Here is a 21105-nt window from a genome sequence, read left to right on the forward strand (position 1 = left end):
TAGATGCGAAAAGGTACCAAAAAGAAGTTGTAGAAATACTCCAATCAATGTCAAGAAGTAAAGAGTTAGGCAGCCCCTTGAATTCAGTCCTAACCCACTGACATTTGCCCATAGATTCTCTTATTTCTTCTACAAGCCGTATTTATTTTTAAATTATAACATCAAAATTTATATTAAAAACGAAATATATCATAATTAATTTTATAAATGGTTTTATACTAATGAAATGGACTTTGGGCCTCAAAATAATATTTCTTCCTGGGCTTCTACAAGCTATTGATATTTTATACAACTGTGTATATAAAGGAAATGATCAACTTATTAAATACTTGCACAAATGAGAATAACTTAGAAACCTTGCGTCTCAAGGTAGCTTCGGCAGACAGAAACAGAGAGACTATGGCGACTTCAACGATGGGAGCAGCAAGAAAAAGACTAACTCCAGAAGAAGTAAAAAAGAGAGAAGAACAAGACGAGATGGTTACTGCTGCTTTTGCCTTAACCCACTTCATGTTCTTACGCGACAGAATCCAAGCTGATGATCGTGAAAACCATCCCTCCAAGAAGAGAAAAATCATCAAGAAAGATGATACCGAAGAAACCCTAGAGTTGCTCCTCAGATGGACCAGCGATCCACCAAAAAATCTACCGGAAGCGACCATGGCAGTGTTGGGACGATGCAGCAAACCGATATGGAAGCAGTTAACAAAGAGCGACGTGAAGAAAGATCAAAACAGGCTCATGCTAGGTAAGGCGCAAGTGGACAAGAACTTTCTGCCTCTTTTTGAAGAATCAGACACTCTGCTTGGGAAAGAGGGGACTAGGGTTTCGGTGTACGGACCAGACGGTAAGGTTTATGAGATGATGTTCAAGATGTGGAACGAGAAGAAGACTCCTGTGCTGATGTCAGGATGGAACAAGTTTGTGAAAGAGTATAAGCTCAGTATGTATTGCGATTTTCTCACGGTATTGATGTTTATGCACAAGGAGACTCGTGAGATTTGTGTCGCTATTGATTTCACTAGGCATCCAATTGTGAAACAGTTGAGTGAGAGGATCTCAAAGATTGTCTTCAAAGTCGAGGATTAGAATTAGGGTTTCTGATATAGAATGTGATTCTTTTAGGACTAATTAATTTTTTTGTTTGTTGGAGATGAAACTGGTAGAAGATTATTGGGTTTCAGAGGTTTATTAGAAACTAATTTATGAGATTTTATAAGAAATTGATTGAGGTTTTGTAAGAACATTTTGCTCTTTGTAGATCATATATTAAGATAAAAACTATATTGTTCTCACAAACATAAATGTGATTCTCCGACTACACTTACCTTCTTAGTGTTGTCTTTTGGTAACAATTTAACATTTATCCCTTTCATAAGGCTGTTAATTAAGAGTGTATAGCCTATGCTTCTAACAATCACACAAAGCCACGTTCAAAACCTGAAGAGAACTTAAAGGACAAAGAAAAAGATATGTCCTTTGCCTAAAAGCTTTATACTACTGCTGGACATACTAGGAACAAATTATCCCATTGCAATGAAACTCTTACCAAAACCAGGTTCGGTGTCAGCTTTCCTTCCAGATCAGTAAAAGTATCATTGCATTCGGATCGACCACTATGTCCTCCTCCTCATTTGCCTCGCAGCACTTGTTTCATAAGCTAACACACTACTGCACGAACTTCTTTTCTTGCTTGCTTGTCCACTCGTCGAGCTCTTATCCCCAACCGTGCTCAGCAGCAGCTCAGACAACATAGAGGGACAGCTCCGGTTCAAGTGCTTGAACCCTTCAGACTTCATTAAAGCTGCACCAACACACACATCACACTACTTTTTTTTTAGCTCTTCTTGGATTCTCTTCAGGGATAATATCTTTGAAACATATTCAAAAGTTCACCATATTTGGAAGAAAAAACATATACATATCTACTGGTTTTACTCAGGTTTTAGCAAATGTATCGCTGTCTTTTAGATGTGAATACCAGCATTTACTGACACTCAACCTTTAGGACTACAAAATAAGTCGAGAAATAACTATTTTTCGCACCTAGTTAAGGACGATAAACTTCAGGCCGTCTAATCAAACAACGAGTCTCCTATATCGAAAGTGAACATAAGACCATAAGCTTTAGTTCCAGTATACTAGCAAGATAGACTACTAGTAACAAATACAAAACTAACGAGCTAGCTCACATAACTTCGATTTTTAATCCTAAGACACTACACATCTTTAATGGATCACTACTACAACACGCACCGCGTGCCAAGAACCAAATGCATTATATCCAAAATAAACCTCATTAATAGTATGCATAAACATTGATATATACGACATAGGCATATAAATGCACACTGATCAATAATAATGTATAGGCAACACGCACCTCGCAAATTTCCTGGAGATGTAACAAACTTTAAGCAGAAGGCTTTGAGCTCTAACAAGTGGTGCTGTTCAGCCAGTGCAAGTGTTATTGCCACATTATCAACATTTAGATTTTCACATAGAGAAACTTCACATAACACCTTTAACCTTTCAATGTCATAGAGGTCAGCAGCTGCCAAGAGATGCTGAATCATGTTCGTATGTGAACTGGCGGAAGCTGACCACGTAATTTCGTGCAAATCAGGGAGTACATCGGTGTAGATGAAGCTAAGCATAGCCTATAAAATGTCCACATTCCAAGTCAGCAAAACTATCCATCCATCCACAATGTAATATTGAAAATTAACATTACCTTAAAGATGGAAGGCTCGATGTCTTCTATTACTATCGTATCCACATTGTTATTCCCAATTGGTCCATAGAACTGAGCTCTGAAAACGGGTGACCGTGCTGCGAGGATGAGTTTGTGAGCTTTGTAAGTCTCATCTCCGACTTGGAAAGCTATGTCGCAGCCAACTTCGGAATCTAGCAAGTCTTTCAGTCCCTGACGCATATCAGACGGTGGCGGCACAACGCCAAACTGTTTCGGACCTTCAAGACGGGCTCTAACAACTCCGACAGTACAATTGATGACAAGACAATCATCCTTCAAATAGTCAGAAGCTTCTAAAACTGTTCGCCTTAAAAAGCGTTTGTAACCCCTGTAACTCGTTAACGATAAGTCACGTTAGAAGGAGACCTCATTGTAGATATGTCGTTCAATGGAAATAAAATCACTGTTAAGAACTCAACAAATGATGCAGATGACGAGTTCTTAACTATGTAATTACAAAACATAAGCATAATTTTCCCTTCTTCAACACCGACATGCAATTCAAGCAGAAGAAAAAAAAAACAGTCAGGGACTCAGGGCTGGTCCTATGAACAAGCAGATGAAACATTCATATTAATCCTCTATATATATACCCTCTAAATTATGAAAAAAATTTTTTATCAAAAACTTGAACAAATTTTTTTTTATCAAAACTAATACTAAAATATTTATAGCTTCCATAATTTGACAACGGTTCCTTCAAGCAAAAGACAACATTTTAGAAGTGTTTCAGACATGAAACCAATAACAAAATTTCCCTTCTTCAAGCAGATGACAAAACATTACAGAAGTGTTTCAGACATAAAGCAATTAACAACATCTCCCTTCTATAAGAAGAAGACAGAAGTCATAAAACCAATAACAAGTAACAACAGTTCCGTGTTTGAACACCAACATGCAATTCAAAACAGAAGACAGCCGTTCTAATCTTTTAACACCAACATGCAACTCAACCAAATTTTCAAACAATACAAGAAACCAGAAACTCACCACATGCTACATTTAGACTTAAGCGTATGAGGCCGAGGACCACCTTCGAGCGTACCATCAAAGTGACTATGCACCTTATGCCTCCCTTTACCGCTCTGATCCATCAACTTGAGCTCGAACAAAGCCCTAATGTCACTAGAATCACTCTCTAAAGAGACGAAGAGAGATACGTACGCGGAGTTGTCCTCGGGGTTCTTCCCGTCGGGGTAAAAGTAGACCACCCAGTCGTATCCGGCGATGGAGAAGACGCCGCTCTTTACGTATCTCCCTGGTCCCATGCCTTTGGCTAGAGAGTAGCCCTTGATGGTGAACTGGTGTGAACCGTTCACCGTCTCCATGACCGTTGTTGAGACGGAATCTGGATTCGGGTGATCTGCAACAGTGGTTCTCATGATCGGTTTTGAAATTGGTGAACTTGATGAATCGGAGACTGATAACCTAATATATACGACGCGGTGGTTTGCTTTGCTTTGCTTGGGGAACTAGGCCTAGGCAAAAGGCTTGAACCGAATCCAGTCCCAAAAAGCGGTATGGACCGGTTGGGTCCTTTATTTTAACCGAATAGGATTGGATTTTGATATGATGGGTTATCAATTCTGGTGGAAACAGGCTAATTGTTACGGGGGCAAATACCCCCTTTTCTATTTTATTTTTTCCTAAACAATTTAAGTCAATTTGATAAAATTGTTCTTGGTAAAACAAAAAGGTACCCATGGTTAATGGTGTTTTTTGTTTAGTTTTTAGTACCGTACCCTCAACTAGAAATAGTTCTAAATCTGCCATTGTTTCAACACACAAAAAAATGTTCAAAAGAAATCATTCTAATAAAATTTTAATCATGAATCAGTGGAATAGACCTTTTCTATTTTTCTTTATAGTAAACTCATTTGATTCAATTTTTTAATTAACTAGTTCCATTTTATTTATACCAATTACATATGTAGATAATTAAATATTTCTGAACATTTATGGGGAGAAACAGACAGGTAAATAACAAAATTCAATGTTATTGAACTTATGAAATTAAACATTATTTAAAGATTAATTATATTGAAATGACAAATTCATTTTTATTGAAACATACAACTTATTCCAAATCAATACAATTAAAACAGCAGACTTTTTTTGGACATCCCCTCAAAGTTTGGAAATATTTACGGATGAATTCCATTACCTATTTATTATTAAATAAATTAAATAGGATGTGGAATTATGTTCCATGATTTTTGGGCTTTAACAAATCGAATTTACTAAATGTTATTAATAATATAATTAACAGACTTTTAACAAAACAAATATACAATTAAGCACAAACTAATCTAACGTTTACAGAATAAAAACCTTTGTTATGTAACCACGATTTCTGCACTTTTAACAAATCGAGTTTACTAATCTTATTATCAATATAGCTAGCAGAGCTTTAACAAAACAAGTATACAACTGATCTAACGTGTACATAACAACTTTTTTTTTTGGAAAAACAAATGTAGGAACACTGCACTTTTTTCGAAGCCATTACCTCAGGAAAGAAACAAATCTCCCAAACCACTACGACATGTGACACAACAACTCTAAAGTCATTCATATGATGTTCATTTTATTCTTTATCTACTAAATACGATTTAAGCCTAAAGAGTTATTTTTCAACAGCATATATTTCTTCCCTCACGCGATGGTTTTTTTAACAGAAAAACGTATTTTGAAAAATTTTATATCCACGATTACAATAGATTTTTATTAACAGAATAACAAGATTATCAAAAATATTTTGTTGATGTAACTTAATAGATCTCAAAAATCAAATAAAAGAAAATCGATTCTTTTATTTAAATAGAGTTATTAACTTATTATCCACTTCTTTAGATAATTTAACAATATAATTTATTTAAATATAGAAAAAGAATATAGAGAATCAACTTCTTCCATATTAAAAAAAAAATATTCCGAATACTTATTCTATACCATAAAAAACTCAAACTTATTTAACAAGAAAGATTATATTTCCATATTTTGCGCTTTAGCATATTCTATTGAGTTTATGATCTTCATCCCCTAATACTATCATACCTACGTGTAATCCAACAAATGTAGACATCAGCACCTCTACAAACAACGACCTAACATGTTACAAATATCAAATGAAATGTTATTAGAGGTACAATATACATATATTATAGCTGAAATTAAATACATATTATGATTTTCAATGTAGGAATTTGAGTATAAATCATAACTAAAAACACATATTGCTACTAATTGTTATAAAATTCACAACTCATATACTTAGCTCATTTCAATTATTTTCAACAAACTATTATTTATTTATTTTAGGCCACAATTCAGTTATCACAATTATTCATTTAGTTAAGTCAAAAAATTTAATTTGCAGCAAAAAAATATTTTTAAAATTATTTTTAACCAAAAAAAAATTGAAAACCCACGGGTTGGCGTGACCCGCAATTCCAGTCTTAACCATGCGTATACCGGATCACTTTTTAAATTGCTATTATTTAATAAAATATATTTTGATTAAAATTTATACACAAATATAATCAGAAAAACAAATATCAAAAATTAAATTTAAAACAAAAACATACCCGCCCTTTTTTAAGGGCGGGTCAAAATCTAGTTCTGTTTAATTGGACATATCATTTCATAAGTTATATAAAACTTTCCAAAAACTACTATTATTTTATTATTTTGATTAATTTGTGTCATAACTTGACATTAATTTTTTAAATTAATTTACTGTATTTAGCAATTTATAGAATTCTCATATTTTAACATCAGCAAAAATATCAACCACCACCCTGTTTGAGAACTTTTTTTTTTTTTTTTTGGTAAAATGTTAACCTGTTTGAGAACTTATTTAATTTAAACGTGACCCTACCCATTACAGAGTATATCTGCAACGAATCTGAAAACTCTTGTGAGAATTATTTCTGTAAATGTACCTTTAACCAAAGATGAACTAACTTACTCACACACACTGTGCAGAGATCCAAAAGATCTATCTGGGAGGAGATCCGATCCGATCCCTTCAGACGCAAGGCATCATGAAACCGTTAGCGAACGCGGATCTACTAAAGAGCCCAACACTGATCAAGATCTCAGCCTTACTCCTCCTCACCCTCGCTTCCTTCTACTTGGGAAAGCACTGGTCCAACGACTCCTACCACCAGCTCCTCTTCTTCTCCTCCTCCGCTACCTCCACCTCAGGGACTTCGATTCCGAAGATCTCAATCTCTCCCAACAGCAACAAAACCTTCAATTTATCAGCAATCATCCCTTCCAATCACACCACATCACAGCCGATTCCGATTCCATTGGAATCCAATCCTCCTCCTCCTCCGATTCCTTCTCCTCCACCTCCGATTCGGAGCTACGGAGTAGTCGATGAGAACGGCGCGATGTCTGACGATTTCGAGGTGGGAGAGGTGGAGGATTGGGGGAACCAAACGGAGACCGTGGAATCGGATAGCGACGGCGACGGCGAGTCTAAGCCCGCTAGGTTTAGAATCAAGAAGTTCGGGCTGTGTCCCGAGAGTATGAGGGAGTACATCCCTTGTTTGGATAACACCGACGCGATCAAGATGCTCGAATCTACTGAGCGGGGTGAGAAGTTCGAGCGGCATTGCCCTGAGAAAGGCAATGGGTTGAACTGCTTGGTTCCTCCTCCTAAAGGCTATCGTCAGCCTATTCCCTGGCCTAGAAGCCGCGACGAGGTACTCCTCTTTTGATTGCAATCCTCAAGATTAGAAATATATGCATTGATCATTTAGTAACTGTGTCTAGCCTCGAAAATCTCAGGACCGGCTCTGTTTGGAATCTTATTTGTTGAGACTTGCTTAAGATTAAGATGAGTTGTTTGTGGTTAGGTGTTGCTCATACTCAGCCTCCAAAATTTTTTTAGTGACCTACTTATATGTATAGATCATTAGGCTCCTAAGTTGATATATGTATTGTATTTGATCATTTAGTAATTGTTTTCCGAGTCTTCGAAATCTCAGAACCGGCTCCGGTTGCAGTTTTTTTGTTTGTTGAGGTTTGCTTAAGATTAAGAGTTGTTTTATGGATAGGTGTGGTTCAGTAATGTTCCTCATACTCGTCTTGTTGAAGACAAAGGTGGTCAAAATTGGATCTCACGGGACACAAAAGACAAGAACAAGTTTAAGTTTCCTGGAGGGGGGACTCAGTTCATTCATGGAGCTGACCAGTATCTGGACCAGATCTCTAAGGTTGCTTCATTTTTTAAAAAGTGGTAGTTCTTACTTTATGCCAATCTTTTCATCTGATGTTGAACTGGGGAGTTTGTATGTTTTAGATGGTTTCTGATATCACGTTTGGGAAGCATATTCGGGTTGCTATGGATGTTGGTTGTGGTGTGGCGAGTTTTGGCGCTTATTTACTGTCACGCGATGTTTTGACAATGTCGGTTGCGCCAAAAGATGTCCACGAGAACCAGATTCAGTTTGCTCTAGAGCGTGGTGTCCCTGCTATGGCAGCTGCATTTGCTACAAGGCGTTTGTTGTATCCAAGCCAAGCATTTGATCTTATTCATTGTTCGAGATGTAGAATCAACTGGACTCGTGATGGTAAAGCTTCTTTGGTGTGCTTGTTTCTTCACCTAGTACAGCAGAAATATTTAAATTCACAATTTTTCTGTAGTTTTTAACTCCCTACGGTGAATTGCAGTTTGGATAATATTCTCATTCTGCTGTTTTTGTTTTGTGATGAAGATGGAATTTTGCTCCTTGAGATCAATAGAATGCTGCGGGCTGGAGGATATTTTGCTTGGGCTGCACAACCTGTTTATAAGCATGAAGCTGCGTTGGAAGAACAGTGGACAGGTAACAACCTTTTCTATTCTCTGTTGGTATTGGGAGAGTTTTTTTTTGTTTCCATTTGCTACTTCGATTCAGCCAATATGTCTGCTCTTTTGATCTCACGTTTTGGTTTGCAGAGATGCTGAATCTTACGAATAGCCTTTGCTGGAATCTGGTAAATAAGGAAGGATACGTTGCAATCTGGCAGAAGCCCCTCAACAACACCTGTTATTTGAGTCGTGAGGATGGAACCAAACAACCTCTTTGCGATGAATCTGACGACCCTGATAATGTCTGGTACAGCTGCTAAATCTTTCCGTCTTTCTTTTGTAATGCAAAGACAAAGCTTGCATATTTGATTGCATCTAGTCTGCCTATAGACTTGGTCTTTGACAATGTGTGCATAAAAATCACACTTTCTATGTCTCTTATTGTTTTGTCTTGCTTTAGGTACACAAACCTGAAACCTTGTATCAGTCGCATACCTGAGAATGGATATGGAGGCAATGTTACTTCATGGCCTGCCCGTCTCCACACTCCACCTGATAGGCTAGAGACGATCACATTTGATTCCTACATCGCTAGGAAAGAGCTATTCAAGGCAGAGTCAACATTCTGGAATGAAATAATTGGGGGTTATATTCGTGCCATGAAATGGAAAAAGATGAAACTAAGAAACGTTATGGACATGAAAGCAGGCTTTGGCGGGTATGAAACGATAACTTTCTGTTGAACACTATGTCGGTATATAATAATACCTCAAGTTTCTTATCTCTCTTTGTTTTTTTGGCAGATTTGCAGCTGCACTAAATGATCATAAACTCGATTGCTGGGTTCTCAATGTCGTTCCTATCAGCGGGCCTAATACACTACCTGTCATTTATGACCGTGGGCTACTAGGAGTGATGCACGATTGGTACTGCTTTTCTCCTTCAATCTAACATATAAAAAAAAACATAAAATTATCGAATCTCTATCTGATAACCCTTGGAATTTAGTGAATCTCTTACTTTTTGAGCTCACGTTTTATCTGTTGTAGCTAAACTAAGATTAAGGTTCTGGCTATTTTTAACAAAAACTTGCATTCTACCACAGGTGTGAACCATTTGATACATACCCGAGGACATATGACTTCTTACATGCATCAGGACTCTTCTCAATAGAAAGAAAAAGGTAATATAGTTATCAACCATTGATGATAAACCATTCTACTTTTGTCTTTTGTACAATGAGTTAAACATTCGTGAATAACTTTGGTTGTATTGTATCAGATGCGAGATGTCGACTATATTGTTAGAGATGGACCGGATACTGAGACCAGGAGGACGAGCATACATTAGGGATTCAGTTGATGTTATGGATGAAATTCAAGAGATCACAAAGGCAATGGGTTGGCATACATCTTTGCGCGACACATCCGAGGGTCCTCACGCAAGTTACAGGATTCTAACGTGTGAGAAGCGTCTCCTTAAGGCTTAATACACGACAAACTACTGCACTTAGACGACACAAAAATGTATTGTTTGGTAAATCCCTTTCTTATTAATAGAAACAATTTGAAATATAAACTTTTAATGTATAAGTTATTTACAAAGATGCCATTTTAGTTTATATGTCATCATTACAAGTCTTCTCGGTTAATTTTTCTAAAAAGACCAACACTTATTAGAAGAATTACAATTATGTGCTATTGTTAAGCATATAATGTATCTCCTAATTTGATTGGTTGTTGAAATTTGAATTTATTTAATTAAATCATCTTATAAAATTCATCGTGCGTCATTCATAAATGAAGTTTAGAATTAATTCTTTTAATTTGATTGGTTGTTAGCATTTGAATTTTTATTTATCTATATAAATTGAAAAGTAGTTATACAATCAATTATCTACCATTTTTAGTTTTGAATACTTTGTTCATATTTAAACTAAAATGTTATAACCTTTAATCATATTTTAAAACTTTTGTTTTTGACAAATATTTGGAAAAAATATAAAAGAAAAATTAATTTTATTAAATTTAAAATAAATTAAAAATAATCAAACAATAAAAAATATAAGTAAAACAAAACAGTAATTCTGATGTTGGAGTTATAAAATCCTCTAATAATCATCTTGGAACTACAAAAAAAAAATTCCTCTATGAATGGTAGAGTAAATATATGTTGAAATTTTTGATAATTAAACAATTCAAAATTAAAAAAAATAAATTTTAATATCTTTCGTTATTTTTCAGTGATTGTAATAATTATAAACATAATATATTATTCTTCTGTATAATATTACTTTCCGCGAAATCGCGGTTACTCAAATTATATTTTTTTTAATCTAAAATTTTATCTGAAACTTAAAATCAAGACGAAACCTATATATGAAACTTAGAAAAAAATACCCATAGTACCAAAAATATACTGAAACACCATATATATCTAATATATACTAAAATTTCAGATTTTTGGATACTCTGTTAGGTCTTGGATTCGGGTCGGGTCAGGTCCAAAATCCGCAGGTCCTCCACAACAAGATCCAATAGAGTAAAAAGAATGGTTAGTTTCTATCCGAACCAAAAAATTTCAGATCGGTTTTGGATCGGGTCTTCGAATATGGGTAAAATGTTCAGACACAATTTCTCTCGGCCAATTACTTTGGACCGATAGTTTATAACAATATATTATCACTTAAGTAAAGTCATTATCTAAAATTTGGAATTTTATTGTATGAAGAACTCTATAGAAGTTTCTTGATCACATATGAATATGTGGTAATAACTAGTGTTATAATCTTCACTCCATTCACAGACGCCAAAAAACAAATCCAGTGGCACATATCAACCGTTTCACGACAACCTCATAAACAAATGCCACGTGTACCAATCAAAACAGAAATCTCCTCATCGCCTTCCTCATATCGCCACGTGTACTTGGCCAATCCGCATCGTGTGGCATCAGAGAGTTAAGAAGAGATAACGTAGTGTTTGTTGATCACTCGGTTTATAAATGTCTTTAAGTTTCTTGCACACACACCAACATCTATCCATCTTCTCCGATCAGAATCTCTCTCTCTCTCTCTCTCTCTCAGCTTCTTGTGTGACGCACACTCGTGAGAAATGGCCACCGCAGTTTCCACCATCGGTGCCATCAACAGAGCTCCGGTACCTCCTTCGCTTTCTTATCCTTTATGATAGTGTCTAAACCTGTTCTTGAACCATGTGAACCAAACTGAGTTTTGCTTGTGTCTCTGTGTGTTGTAGTTGAACGGGTCAGGAGCAGGAGCTGCTTCAGTCCCAGCTACGACCTTCTTGGGAAAGAAAGTTGTAACCGCGTCGAGATTCACACAGAGCAACAACAAGAAGAGCAACGGATCATTCAAAGTGGTTGCTGTGAAAGAAGACAAACAGACCGATGGTGACAGATGGAGGGGACTTGCCTACGACGTGTCTGATGATCAACAAGACATCACCAGAGGCAAAGGTATGGTAGACTCTGTCTTCCAAGCTCCTATGGGAACCGGAACTCACAATGCCGTTCTTAGCTCCTATGAGTACATTAGCCAAGGTCTTAAACAGTAAGTTTTCATCTCCTCTAGATACGTCTCATTAGTTCCCATAGGTTAAGGTATCTTTGGTTTTATTTATTTATTTATCTTTTTTTCTTGTTGATAAATAGGTACAACTTGGACAACATGATGGATGGGCTTTACATTGCTCCTGCTTTCATGGACAAGCTTGTTGTTCACATCACCAAGAACTTCTTGACCTTGCCTAACATCAAGGTAACTAACTAATAATATCACAGTTTCTTGAGGTGCATAGAGAGCCTGAAATTTAGGTGGTCATAAACATTTTTAGGTTAATCTTAATAATAATAAAAATTAACAATTTGAAGACTATACGACGTATGTATAATAATAGTTCTTTAAAATTTAGGGGTCAAGTCAAATGTTTCAGTGTATAGAACCGGTCATGATGCATATTTGAGTTATTACATGACATTCCAACTTAATTGATCTTGAAATTGCTTCTGGTTTTTGTTTTTATAGGTTCCACTTATTTTGGGTATTTGGGGAGGCAAAGGTCAAGGTAAATCCTTCCAGTGTGAGCTTGTCATGGCCAAGATGGGCATCAGTGAGTCTTCTCTCTTTCTAAATCTATAATAGGTTCCAGTCACATTTTTTTCCGACAAAGTTAGAATTTATATTTATCTTGAAAATTCAATAGCAAAATAGTATGTTTGAGTAAACCAAATGATAACAAAATCAGTAAAAAGATTTTTTTTTTGTAAAAGCATTATTACATCGGCAGATATATACGGCCTACCTTATATTGAAAATGAAAAGTGAAAAAAATATTAAAATGCTTAAATATTTTTTGCAGCCCAATCATGATGAGTGCTGGAGAGCTTGAGAGTGGAAACGCAGGAGAACCAGCTAAGCTGATCCGTCAAAGGTACCGTGAGGCAGCAGACCTTATCAAGAAAGGAAAGATGTGTTGTCTGTTCATCAACGATCTCGACGCCGGTGCTGGTCGTATGGGTGGTACTACACAGTACACTGTCAACAACCAGATGGTTAACGCAACCCTCATGAACATTGCTGATAACCCAACCAACGTCCAGCTCCCAGGAATGTACAACAAGGAAGAAAACGCACGTGTCCCCATCATCGTCACCGGTAACGATTTCTCCACTCTCTATGCTCCTCTCATCCGTGATGGACGTATGGAGAAGTTCTACTGGGCCCGACACGTGAAGACCGTATTGGTGTCTGCAAGGGTATCTTCAGGACTGACAATGTCCCGGACGAAGACGTTGTCACGCTTGTTGACAAGTTCCCTGGACAATCTATCGGTAATAAAAAGAACAACATCATGAGCACTAGTTTGCCTGTTGTGTCTCTGTATATGTTCTGATTCTTGATTTTCTTGTGTGGATAGATTTCTTTGGTGCATTGAGGGCTAGAGTGTACGATGATGAAGTGAGGAAGTTCGTTGAGGGACTTGGAGTGGAGAAGATAAGCAAGAGGCTGGTGAACTCAAGGGAAGCTCCTCCGGTGTTTGAGCAACCGAAGATGACTCTTGAGAAGCTTATGGAGTATGGAAACATGCTTGTGATGGAGCAAGAGAACGTCAAGAGAGTCCAACTTGCTGACCAATACCTTAACGAGGCTGCGTTGGGAGACGCAAACGCTGACGCCATTGGCCGCGGAACTTTCTATGGTTAGAACTCGAGGTTTGAAACTCCTTTTGTGTTTTCGTGTTCGAATGGAACTAGGGTTTCTGAAAGAGCATAAAAATAAATAGACTTAGTTTTTCTGAAATGGGTGTAACTTGCCTTGCAGGGAAAGCAGCACAGCAAGTGAACGTTCCTGTTCCAGAAGGGTGTACTGATCCTCAAGCCGAAAACTTTGATCCAACAGCTAGAAGTGACGATGGAACTTGTGTCTACAAGTTTTGAGTTTCCTCCTTGTTAAGTTGCTGTGTTTCTAATGTTGTTTGTCTCTCTCTCTTTTTTTTTTTTTTTGCCTTTTGTGTTACTGTGGATTGGTTCATGTCCTCTCTTTTTTTTTGTGATCATGTGCAAACATTAATATTGTAAGATTGCATTGTCATAAACCATTTCTCAACTTTTTGTTTGCTTTATTAAATTAGATGGCATTTGAGACCATAATCTCGGAATCATTGACAAATTGATTATAGATCGGGCTGGCTTGCACGCGATTGTGCTATTATACTGTTCAACTCAAAACTAATTGACATTAAGTAAATTAGCGCATAATTTAAGTATTATTTAACATTTCTTCCAATTTTTGATGCGAGACTTCGTCCCTAGCTTTATGTTTCTTCTTTCAACGTGCATTGAGTGCACTCCTCTGTTACTCCCTAACTACTTATCGATGTACGTTTCACAAGTAAAGCATGAGTGTTGGCATACTTGTATCAACAAGGAAGACAGTAACTTTAATATTCTTACAAACAGAGGAAATCTAACACAATTAAAAATAAAAAAACTTTCTTGAAAACAGTCGTTCACGTTATGCATTTATGGTACAACATATTAACCAATGTTAGAAACAGATTTTTTCTCGTTGTTATCTTATGATTCTTCTACATAACAATATGATGACTTGAGCAACAAGGAGAAGCTAAGTCTGAGAGACTAACCGTTGACCTTGACAGAGGAGATCAGGGCTTTTGAGTTGATCAAGTTGTTTATTACCTAGCCGAAGCAATGTACTGGAAGTTCTTACGGTCAACGTCGTTTGAGTTCTTGCGGAACTCTGTTGACACGATTGTGTTTAAGATTGATATACTCTCGTAAGAATCCTTTGTAGAGACTCATGACTTGCTTTTGCATCCCCGAAAGTTTCATCTTTAACAAATACCAAAACACGTAACAAAGGTAATGTGAATCATTTATAAGTAAAGAACAAAAAAAAATGAAGCACGATGAACAAAGTACAAAGAAATGTTTCGAAAATGGCTTGATGAGAAATTTCTATATAACAAAAGAAGAAGCCATTGAATCAAAACTAGTCTGCATAGACATTCATTCTCCAGGTAACCTGAAGTTTACTGCTTAAATAGGCAATTTTTGTGCTGAATTTGGTCTTTAGACATGTTATTGTCAGTCTCCTTCACATGAGATTCCTGAGACCCAATAGTTGCCTCTTTGTGGATATCCAAGTAGGATAACCAATAGACTTTATACCACTTGTCAACGTAGGGCCAATTCGATGACAGTGAGAGAACACTTAAGGTTTCTGAAATCCTCCTTGTGCTAACAGTAATCTGATTACTTTCTGGAGCTATTGATTAATTTTACTTTCCCAATCAATTTTTTTGACTCTCATCTTGATCCAGCATATGTTGTAGATATCATTCAAACTGAGGAGTGAGGACAAGGTTTGGTGTTCAATATCTGACTACGAAGAAGTTGGGGGACTGACTTTTGTGAAGCAAAGTTAAAAAAGTTTTAATGGGCTTTTATTTTTAAATGTAATGGGCTTACCTACTATTACTGACAAAACAATAAGTAACAGATCCTAGTCACATAAAGTCCATGTAACCAATTTAGGAAACTCTTGATTCTTTTCATTATAATTATGTAATAACCAGTGCCGGCCCTGACCTAAAGCTGGTAAAGCTAGGGTTTTAGGCACCAAATAAGAATAAGAATTTAAGGGCATACATATTTCTAAAAGTTGTGTGTAGTCAAGTGGTTATGCGTCTTCTTCCTTGAGTTTAGAGTGCAAGGTTCGACATTTTGAGGGCGCCAAAATTTGTTTTGCTTTAGGCGTCATTTTATACTGGCCGGACCTGGTAATAACATTATGATTTTAATGTGGAGTTTAGCTATGCCAGCAAATAATCTTCTATTGGTAGTTAAAAGTATCTTGTAAATAAATAATTAGAAATAAGGCTAATATCTTAAATCATTTTATTTACTTCCATACCTGTAAGTTTTAAATTTTGTTTTACTATAATCAGTTTTTTTTTTTGGAAACAGTTTGTATAAAAAAAGGTTACGCGAGATAACAAAGAAAAACAGTTTTGTTTAATAGCAGCAACAAACAAACCAAAAGATTAAAAGAAAATAAAAAAAGGGAAGAAGAGAGGCAATGAGAAAGAGAACGTGACAACACACGAGTTGGACGGTTTCTTGTTAAGACAAACCACGACCGTCCTTTCCCTCTCTCTCTCTCTCTCTCTCCTCTTCCCTCTTGTTAGTCAATCAATCAAAACTCTCTCTCCCCCCAGATGTTCTTTCCTTGTCCAAGATTTTGATTCCCATGGCTTCATCCGGATCTTACTGGTGTTACAGCTGCAGCCGCTTCGTCTGGGTCTCCGACTCCATCTCCTGCCCCGACTGCGACGGTGGCTTCCTCGAACACATCCAACAATCCCTCGATTTCACACCTCCCTCCTCCTTCCTCCGTCACCACCACCACCACCGCAGCCCCACCCGCTTCCCTCCCCCTTCCTCCTCCTCCTCCTCCGCCATGCACACGGCGGAGAACAGCCCCACTCCTCCTCCTCCTCCTCCTCCTCCAAGAACCAATTCAAGCAACCGATCTCCCAACCCCGTCATCGTCCTCCGCGGTGGATCCAAACCCTTCCCAAGCCTTAGACCGATCCTCCTTCCAGATGTACTACGACGACGGCACCGACTCTGGTCTCAGACCGTTGCCCCCGACCATGACCGAGTTTCTCCTAGGCTCCGGGTTCGATCGTCTCTTAGATCAGATCTCTCAGATCGAACTCACAACAACCAATAACAACAACTCATGTGATAACCCACCCGCTTCTAAATCCGCTGTCGAGGCTTTACCCGTGATCGAGATCGACCCGACCCATCTCCAATCGGATTCCCAGTCTCACTGCGCCGTCTGCAAAGAGAACTTCGCCTTGAAATCCGCCGCTCGGGAGATGCCCTGCAACCACATCTACCACCCCGACTGCATCCTCCCCTGGCTCGCCATCCGAAACTCGTGTCCGGTCTGCCGCCACGAGCTTCCGGCGGATGACGGAGCGACGACGACGCGCGAAGAGGCGGAGGAGGAGGAGGATTCCGCGGCGGGGCTGACGATCTGGAGGTTGCCGGGCGGGGGGTTCGCGGTGGGGAGGATCCCCGGAGGATGGAGGGGAGGTGATAGAGTGATGCCGGTGGTGTACACGGAGGTCGACGGAGGCGGGAGACTCGGAGACTCCTCCGAGAGGCTTACGAGGAGAGTGGCGTGGGGTTCAAGAAGAGGAGGGAGAGAAGGTGTGGTGGTGGGAGTAGAGAGAGATCCGGCGGGTTTGCGGGTCGGATTATGAGACTTTTCGGATGTTTCAGCGGGTCATCTGGATCAATAGCTGCTGGGTCAGGGTCCGGGTCAGGGTCAAGATCAATCCGGAGGAGCAGCTCGTCGTTTTCTATGTTCAGGACAGGTTCTTCTTCGAGGAGACGACATTAGCTTATAGAGCTTAATTATCTAAAGGTAATAACAAAACATTTATATAAAAAAAACCCTTTGTTTTAAATTTTTCCCATTTGTAAGATTTTTTTGGTGTTTCTTCAGTGTAATAATGATTATATTCTTTAAGAAGATTTGAATCTATGCGAGTAAAATTGATATAAAGTCTTTAGGGTGAAATGAGATTTGATTCGTTGATAATTGTCCGAGAGTCTTCAAAAATCTCTTCGGTAGTTCTTGTGTGTTACTACTTATTATGGCAATTTCTATAAGTGTACACACAGCTATTTAATCTTTCGAACAACAGACAGAGCGAATGATATGATTGATACCTAGAGGCTACAATTATTTTGTGGTCACTACTGCTTAGTACAAATAAATCGTGAAGGAAAGCGACAAATAATAGAGTTATTACAACGCATCTGATGATGCTCACCGATTATTGGAGACAGCTTTCGTAGTTTTCGCTATTATTTTGTCATATTAATAGAACCTGTTTACGTGACCTATTGACATGTCAGTGAAGTTAATGAACTCTTCCTGCTCTATCAGAGCACGTAGACTAATTTTATAGAAAGAGAAAAAATTGCTATCGTGCCTAAGATGGATCATTACGACCAATAAGACCATTTGGCATAGTGTGAAAAAGCGCTAGTCATTTTGTGCATCATGTTATACATCTCGAGCCTCCTAACAAAACTGTAATCAGAACAGTTGATTTAGACAAAAATAAGCTATTTTCCTCAAAAGAATGTTCCTTCAAGTAACTCGAGGCTAGCCATCTAGTGTCGTCTATTGTTTTCAATAGCTACCAAGCATCCACGTTGTGAGTCCAAAGGAAAAACAGAAAAAGATTTATAAGAACTAACTACCCAACCCACACTATGGTAAAGTGGCTTCTCTTTCCCTCTCCGAATCTCTCTCAACCACCGTGGTTCACCGTGAACCACGTAAAACTGGCTATCAGCAACAACGATCTTAGCTACTCAAACTCTCCTCGATTACCTTAGTTTTTTTTTAATATATATATTTCTTCTCATCAGCCCAATTTATTTTTTGCTAACCTACGATAGGACCCAATAACGCAAGCTATTGGAGTGGTTTATTGAGGGCCTTAGTTACCTCTATTGAGGAGGACCAACAAATGTGATGTTCTGTTGATTCATACTCCTCTCATGCTTTTGAAGTGGGCTTTAAACCCATACTCTTTTCCCTCCGCTAGACCAACGTTAAGTTTAATTCATAAACCGATCACAACTCATGTGACATAATTAAACGTTCCAAAATGCCCTGACTAATAAAGATGTCATAGTAGCATGTATGATAATATGTGTTTCAAAAAATAAAGTGTTTCAAAAAAGCATCTATGATCATATATTACACAATCACACATCGGATTTACCCTGTCTGGAGAACGTTCACAGCTTTTTGGCATCATCTACAATATCCAAGTTTGTCTTTGTCCCGAGAGAGAAAATGTTCTAGTTGATTCTCTTGCTAAATTGTCTCTTCAACTTTTTGATTAGGCTGAATTGATACTAATATATAATAAAAATATTCAGTTGGTTGACAAAAAAAAAACTATTTCAAAATGTCAAACAAAAAGAAAATGAGAACAAAGGTGATGCTAGTTTTTGAGAACAAAGGTCAACAAGAGAATCTTAACTTAAGGAAAATTGTTTATGGAGGGAGACAAATGAACCTAACTAAAGATATCGTCATGGAGGTTAAGTTGGTTGATAGGTACTTTATCAAAGTTAAAGCAATTACCTAACTTCGCTTTGTTCTTAAGCAACACCGTCGTACGTTGCTAATATCACGTAATAAAAATAACAACAATATATTTCCAGTCACACCACTATTAGTAAAGGTTGTTCTATTCTTGTTACTAATATTAAAAGAGAACAAAAAAATCATGCAAGACATATTCTCTATGACACATTGACACTGATTATACAAGCTTATTAATTAGCAATTAGCATGAAGAGCAGATCGGACTTGCGAAGAGTTTGGTAGTATTAGCTAATTAACGATCATTGGCTGGCTTGGAGACTAAGTTGTTTAGGTTAAAAAGCTTGTGCTAAATTGTTTTTGTTGGAGCAATCAACACATCTGATGATATGATAAACTGATAAGCAAACATATTCATATCGAAATGTAGATACAATATATTTATACATAAGTTTAATAAATGGAATCATATATGGATACAACATCCATGAATTTTATCATACTTAAATACTATTTAAAATGATACAATATTAAGAAAAAATGATATAATTTTACAAAAAAATTGGTTAACCATTTACATAAAATGCATAAAATAATAACATTAAAAACTAGAATAAAAATATAAAATAATTGTAATATTAAATTAGTGATTTAATAATCCTTTTTAATTTGTTTTCGGAACTACCATAATCAGTAAAGCTTTCATACCGAATAGATGAGTTTGAGGTTAATGTAAGAACAAACATTTGGATAATGCACAAAATTTTAATTACAAAATAAAACTTTGTTATTTTATGTTTTACAATGTATAATTTTAAATTTAGGAAAATTGTATAAGACGAAATGAAGTTGGAATATAATATCTACCTATAAATATTAAAAGTTTGAAATTTAGAAGATGAAATATCCGATTTAGAATTTTCTTATTCGATTTAGCAAAATCAAAGATAAAAAATCTCATTAAGAAATACATTAGTCGATCATTGTGGAAAACTATTCTAATGTTCATTACTAAAACAAAATATGATATCTTATATATTTTTGTGATTTATTGTACTTTTAATAATAGATATTTAATAAATAAAATTTATTTTATGGAAGTTTCGTAAACATAATTTTTTTTGATTAATTGTTAATTTTTTTAATTAAAGGTATTACTAATAATTATTAACTAAATAAAAAGGAATTATTTCGAAATATTTGTAGAATAAAAATGGAATAATATATTAGAGTAAAATCTAACTCCATTCTAAGATTACATTATTTTAGAGTAAAAATAAATAATACATTGGAAATGCTATAATAGCACCCCAAATGGAAGTTTATTCTAGGTGAATTTCTAAATATGTATGTATGTATGTATGTATGTATGTATAAATATATTATTTAACTATAACGTATTTAAATTTTCTAGAAATATAACCGAATATATCTTTGTTTATATATTTTTGGTTGGATTTTCTGTAAATATATATATATATAAGAAATTCATGTAAAATATTTTCCATTAGAGTTGATGAAATAACGATCGATATGAGTGCGAGACATTGATGCATGTCAAGGGAGGACATAAATTTAGCAATGGTCCTTTTTGGTCCAGTCCCTTACCTTAAGTTTTCTTTTTTTTTTTTTTTTTGTCATAAAGGTACACATAAATGTGTTCACAGAGATAACAGGCAAACTCCTGCCAGAAAAACGCAAAGGAAAACAACTTGGAAACCAGTAGGCTCCATAAAAACCAAATGAAAAAGAGCATGCCTTGAAACTCAAGAAAGAGTTTTAGCTTGCTTAGACATGAAACAGAGATCAACGTATTGCAGCCTCCTTGGCAAGAAGCGCAGATAGCCACGACGG

General features: G+C 36.6%; 4 protein-coding genes and 1 pseudogene across 4 annotated transcripts; 4 read left to right on the forward strand and 1 right to left on the reverse strand.

The window, feature by feature from the left end:
- The first annotated feature begins 399 nt into the window (after positions 1-399).
- LOC108835476 (putative B3 domain-containing protein At4g03160) lies at positions 400-1089 on the forward strand. The gene has a single exon (XM_018608723.1). The coding sequence runs from the start codon at positions 400-402 to the stop codon at positions 1087-1089; it is 690 nt and encodes a 229-aa protein (XP_018464225.1).
- Positions 1090-1616: 527 nt separating this feature from the next.
- On the reverse strand, positions 1617-4137 carry LOC108835477 (BTB/POZ and MATH domain-containing protein 3-like). Its single transcript, XM_018608724.1, has 4 exons — positions 3746-4137; positions 2735-3083; positions 2384-2660; positions 1617-1804 (listed from the first exon to the last, which is right to left on the reverse strand). The coding sequence occupies exons 1-4, from the start codon at positions 4135-4137 to the stop codon at positions 1617-1619; spliced, it is 1206 nt and encodes a 401-aa protein (XP_018464226.1).
- Positions 4138-6674: 2537 nt separating this feature from the next.
- Positions 6675-10203, forward strand: LOC108838843 (probable methyltransferase PMT11). The gene is made up of 9 exons (XM_057004622.1): positions 6675-7470; positions 7825-7983; positions 8070-8340; positions 8485-8595; positions 8709-8868; positions 9022-9279; positions 9365-9487; positions 9667-9744; positions 9843-10203. The coding sequence occupies exons 1-9, from the start codon at positions 6802-6804 to the stop codon at positions 10048-10050; spliced, it is 2037 nt and encodes a 678-aa protein (XP_056860602.1). The 5' UTR covers positions 6675-6801; the 3' UTR covers positions 10051-10203.
- A 1350-nt stretch (positions 10204-11553) lies between these two features.
- On the forward strand, positions 11554-13793 carry LOC130509065 (ribulose bisphosphate carboxylase/oxygenase activase, chloroplastic-like; annotated as a pseudogene).
- A 2401-nt stretch (positions 13794-16194) lies between these two features.
- Positions 16195-17660, forward strand: LOC108844081 (probable E3 ubiquitin-protein ligase RHC2A). Its single transcript, XM_018617283.2, is given in 3 exon segments — positions 16195-16676; positions 16678-17326; positions 17329-17660. Coding segments are annotated over 3 exon segments (1164 nt in total). The 5' UTR covers positions 16195-16353; the 3' UTR covers positions 17521-17660.
- Positions 17661-21105: the final 3445 nt, after the last annotated feature.

This window comes from Raphanus sativus, chromosome 3 (genome assembly GCF_000801105.2).
Source record: "Raphanus sativus cultivar WK10039 chromosome 3, ASM80110v3, whole genome shotgun sequence".
Taxonomy (NCBI): Eukaryota; Viridiplantae; Streptophyta; class Magnoliopsida; order Brassicales; family Brassicaceae; genus Raphanus; species Raphanus sativus.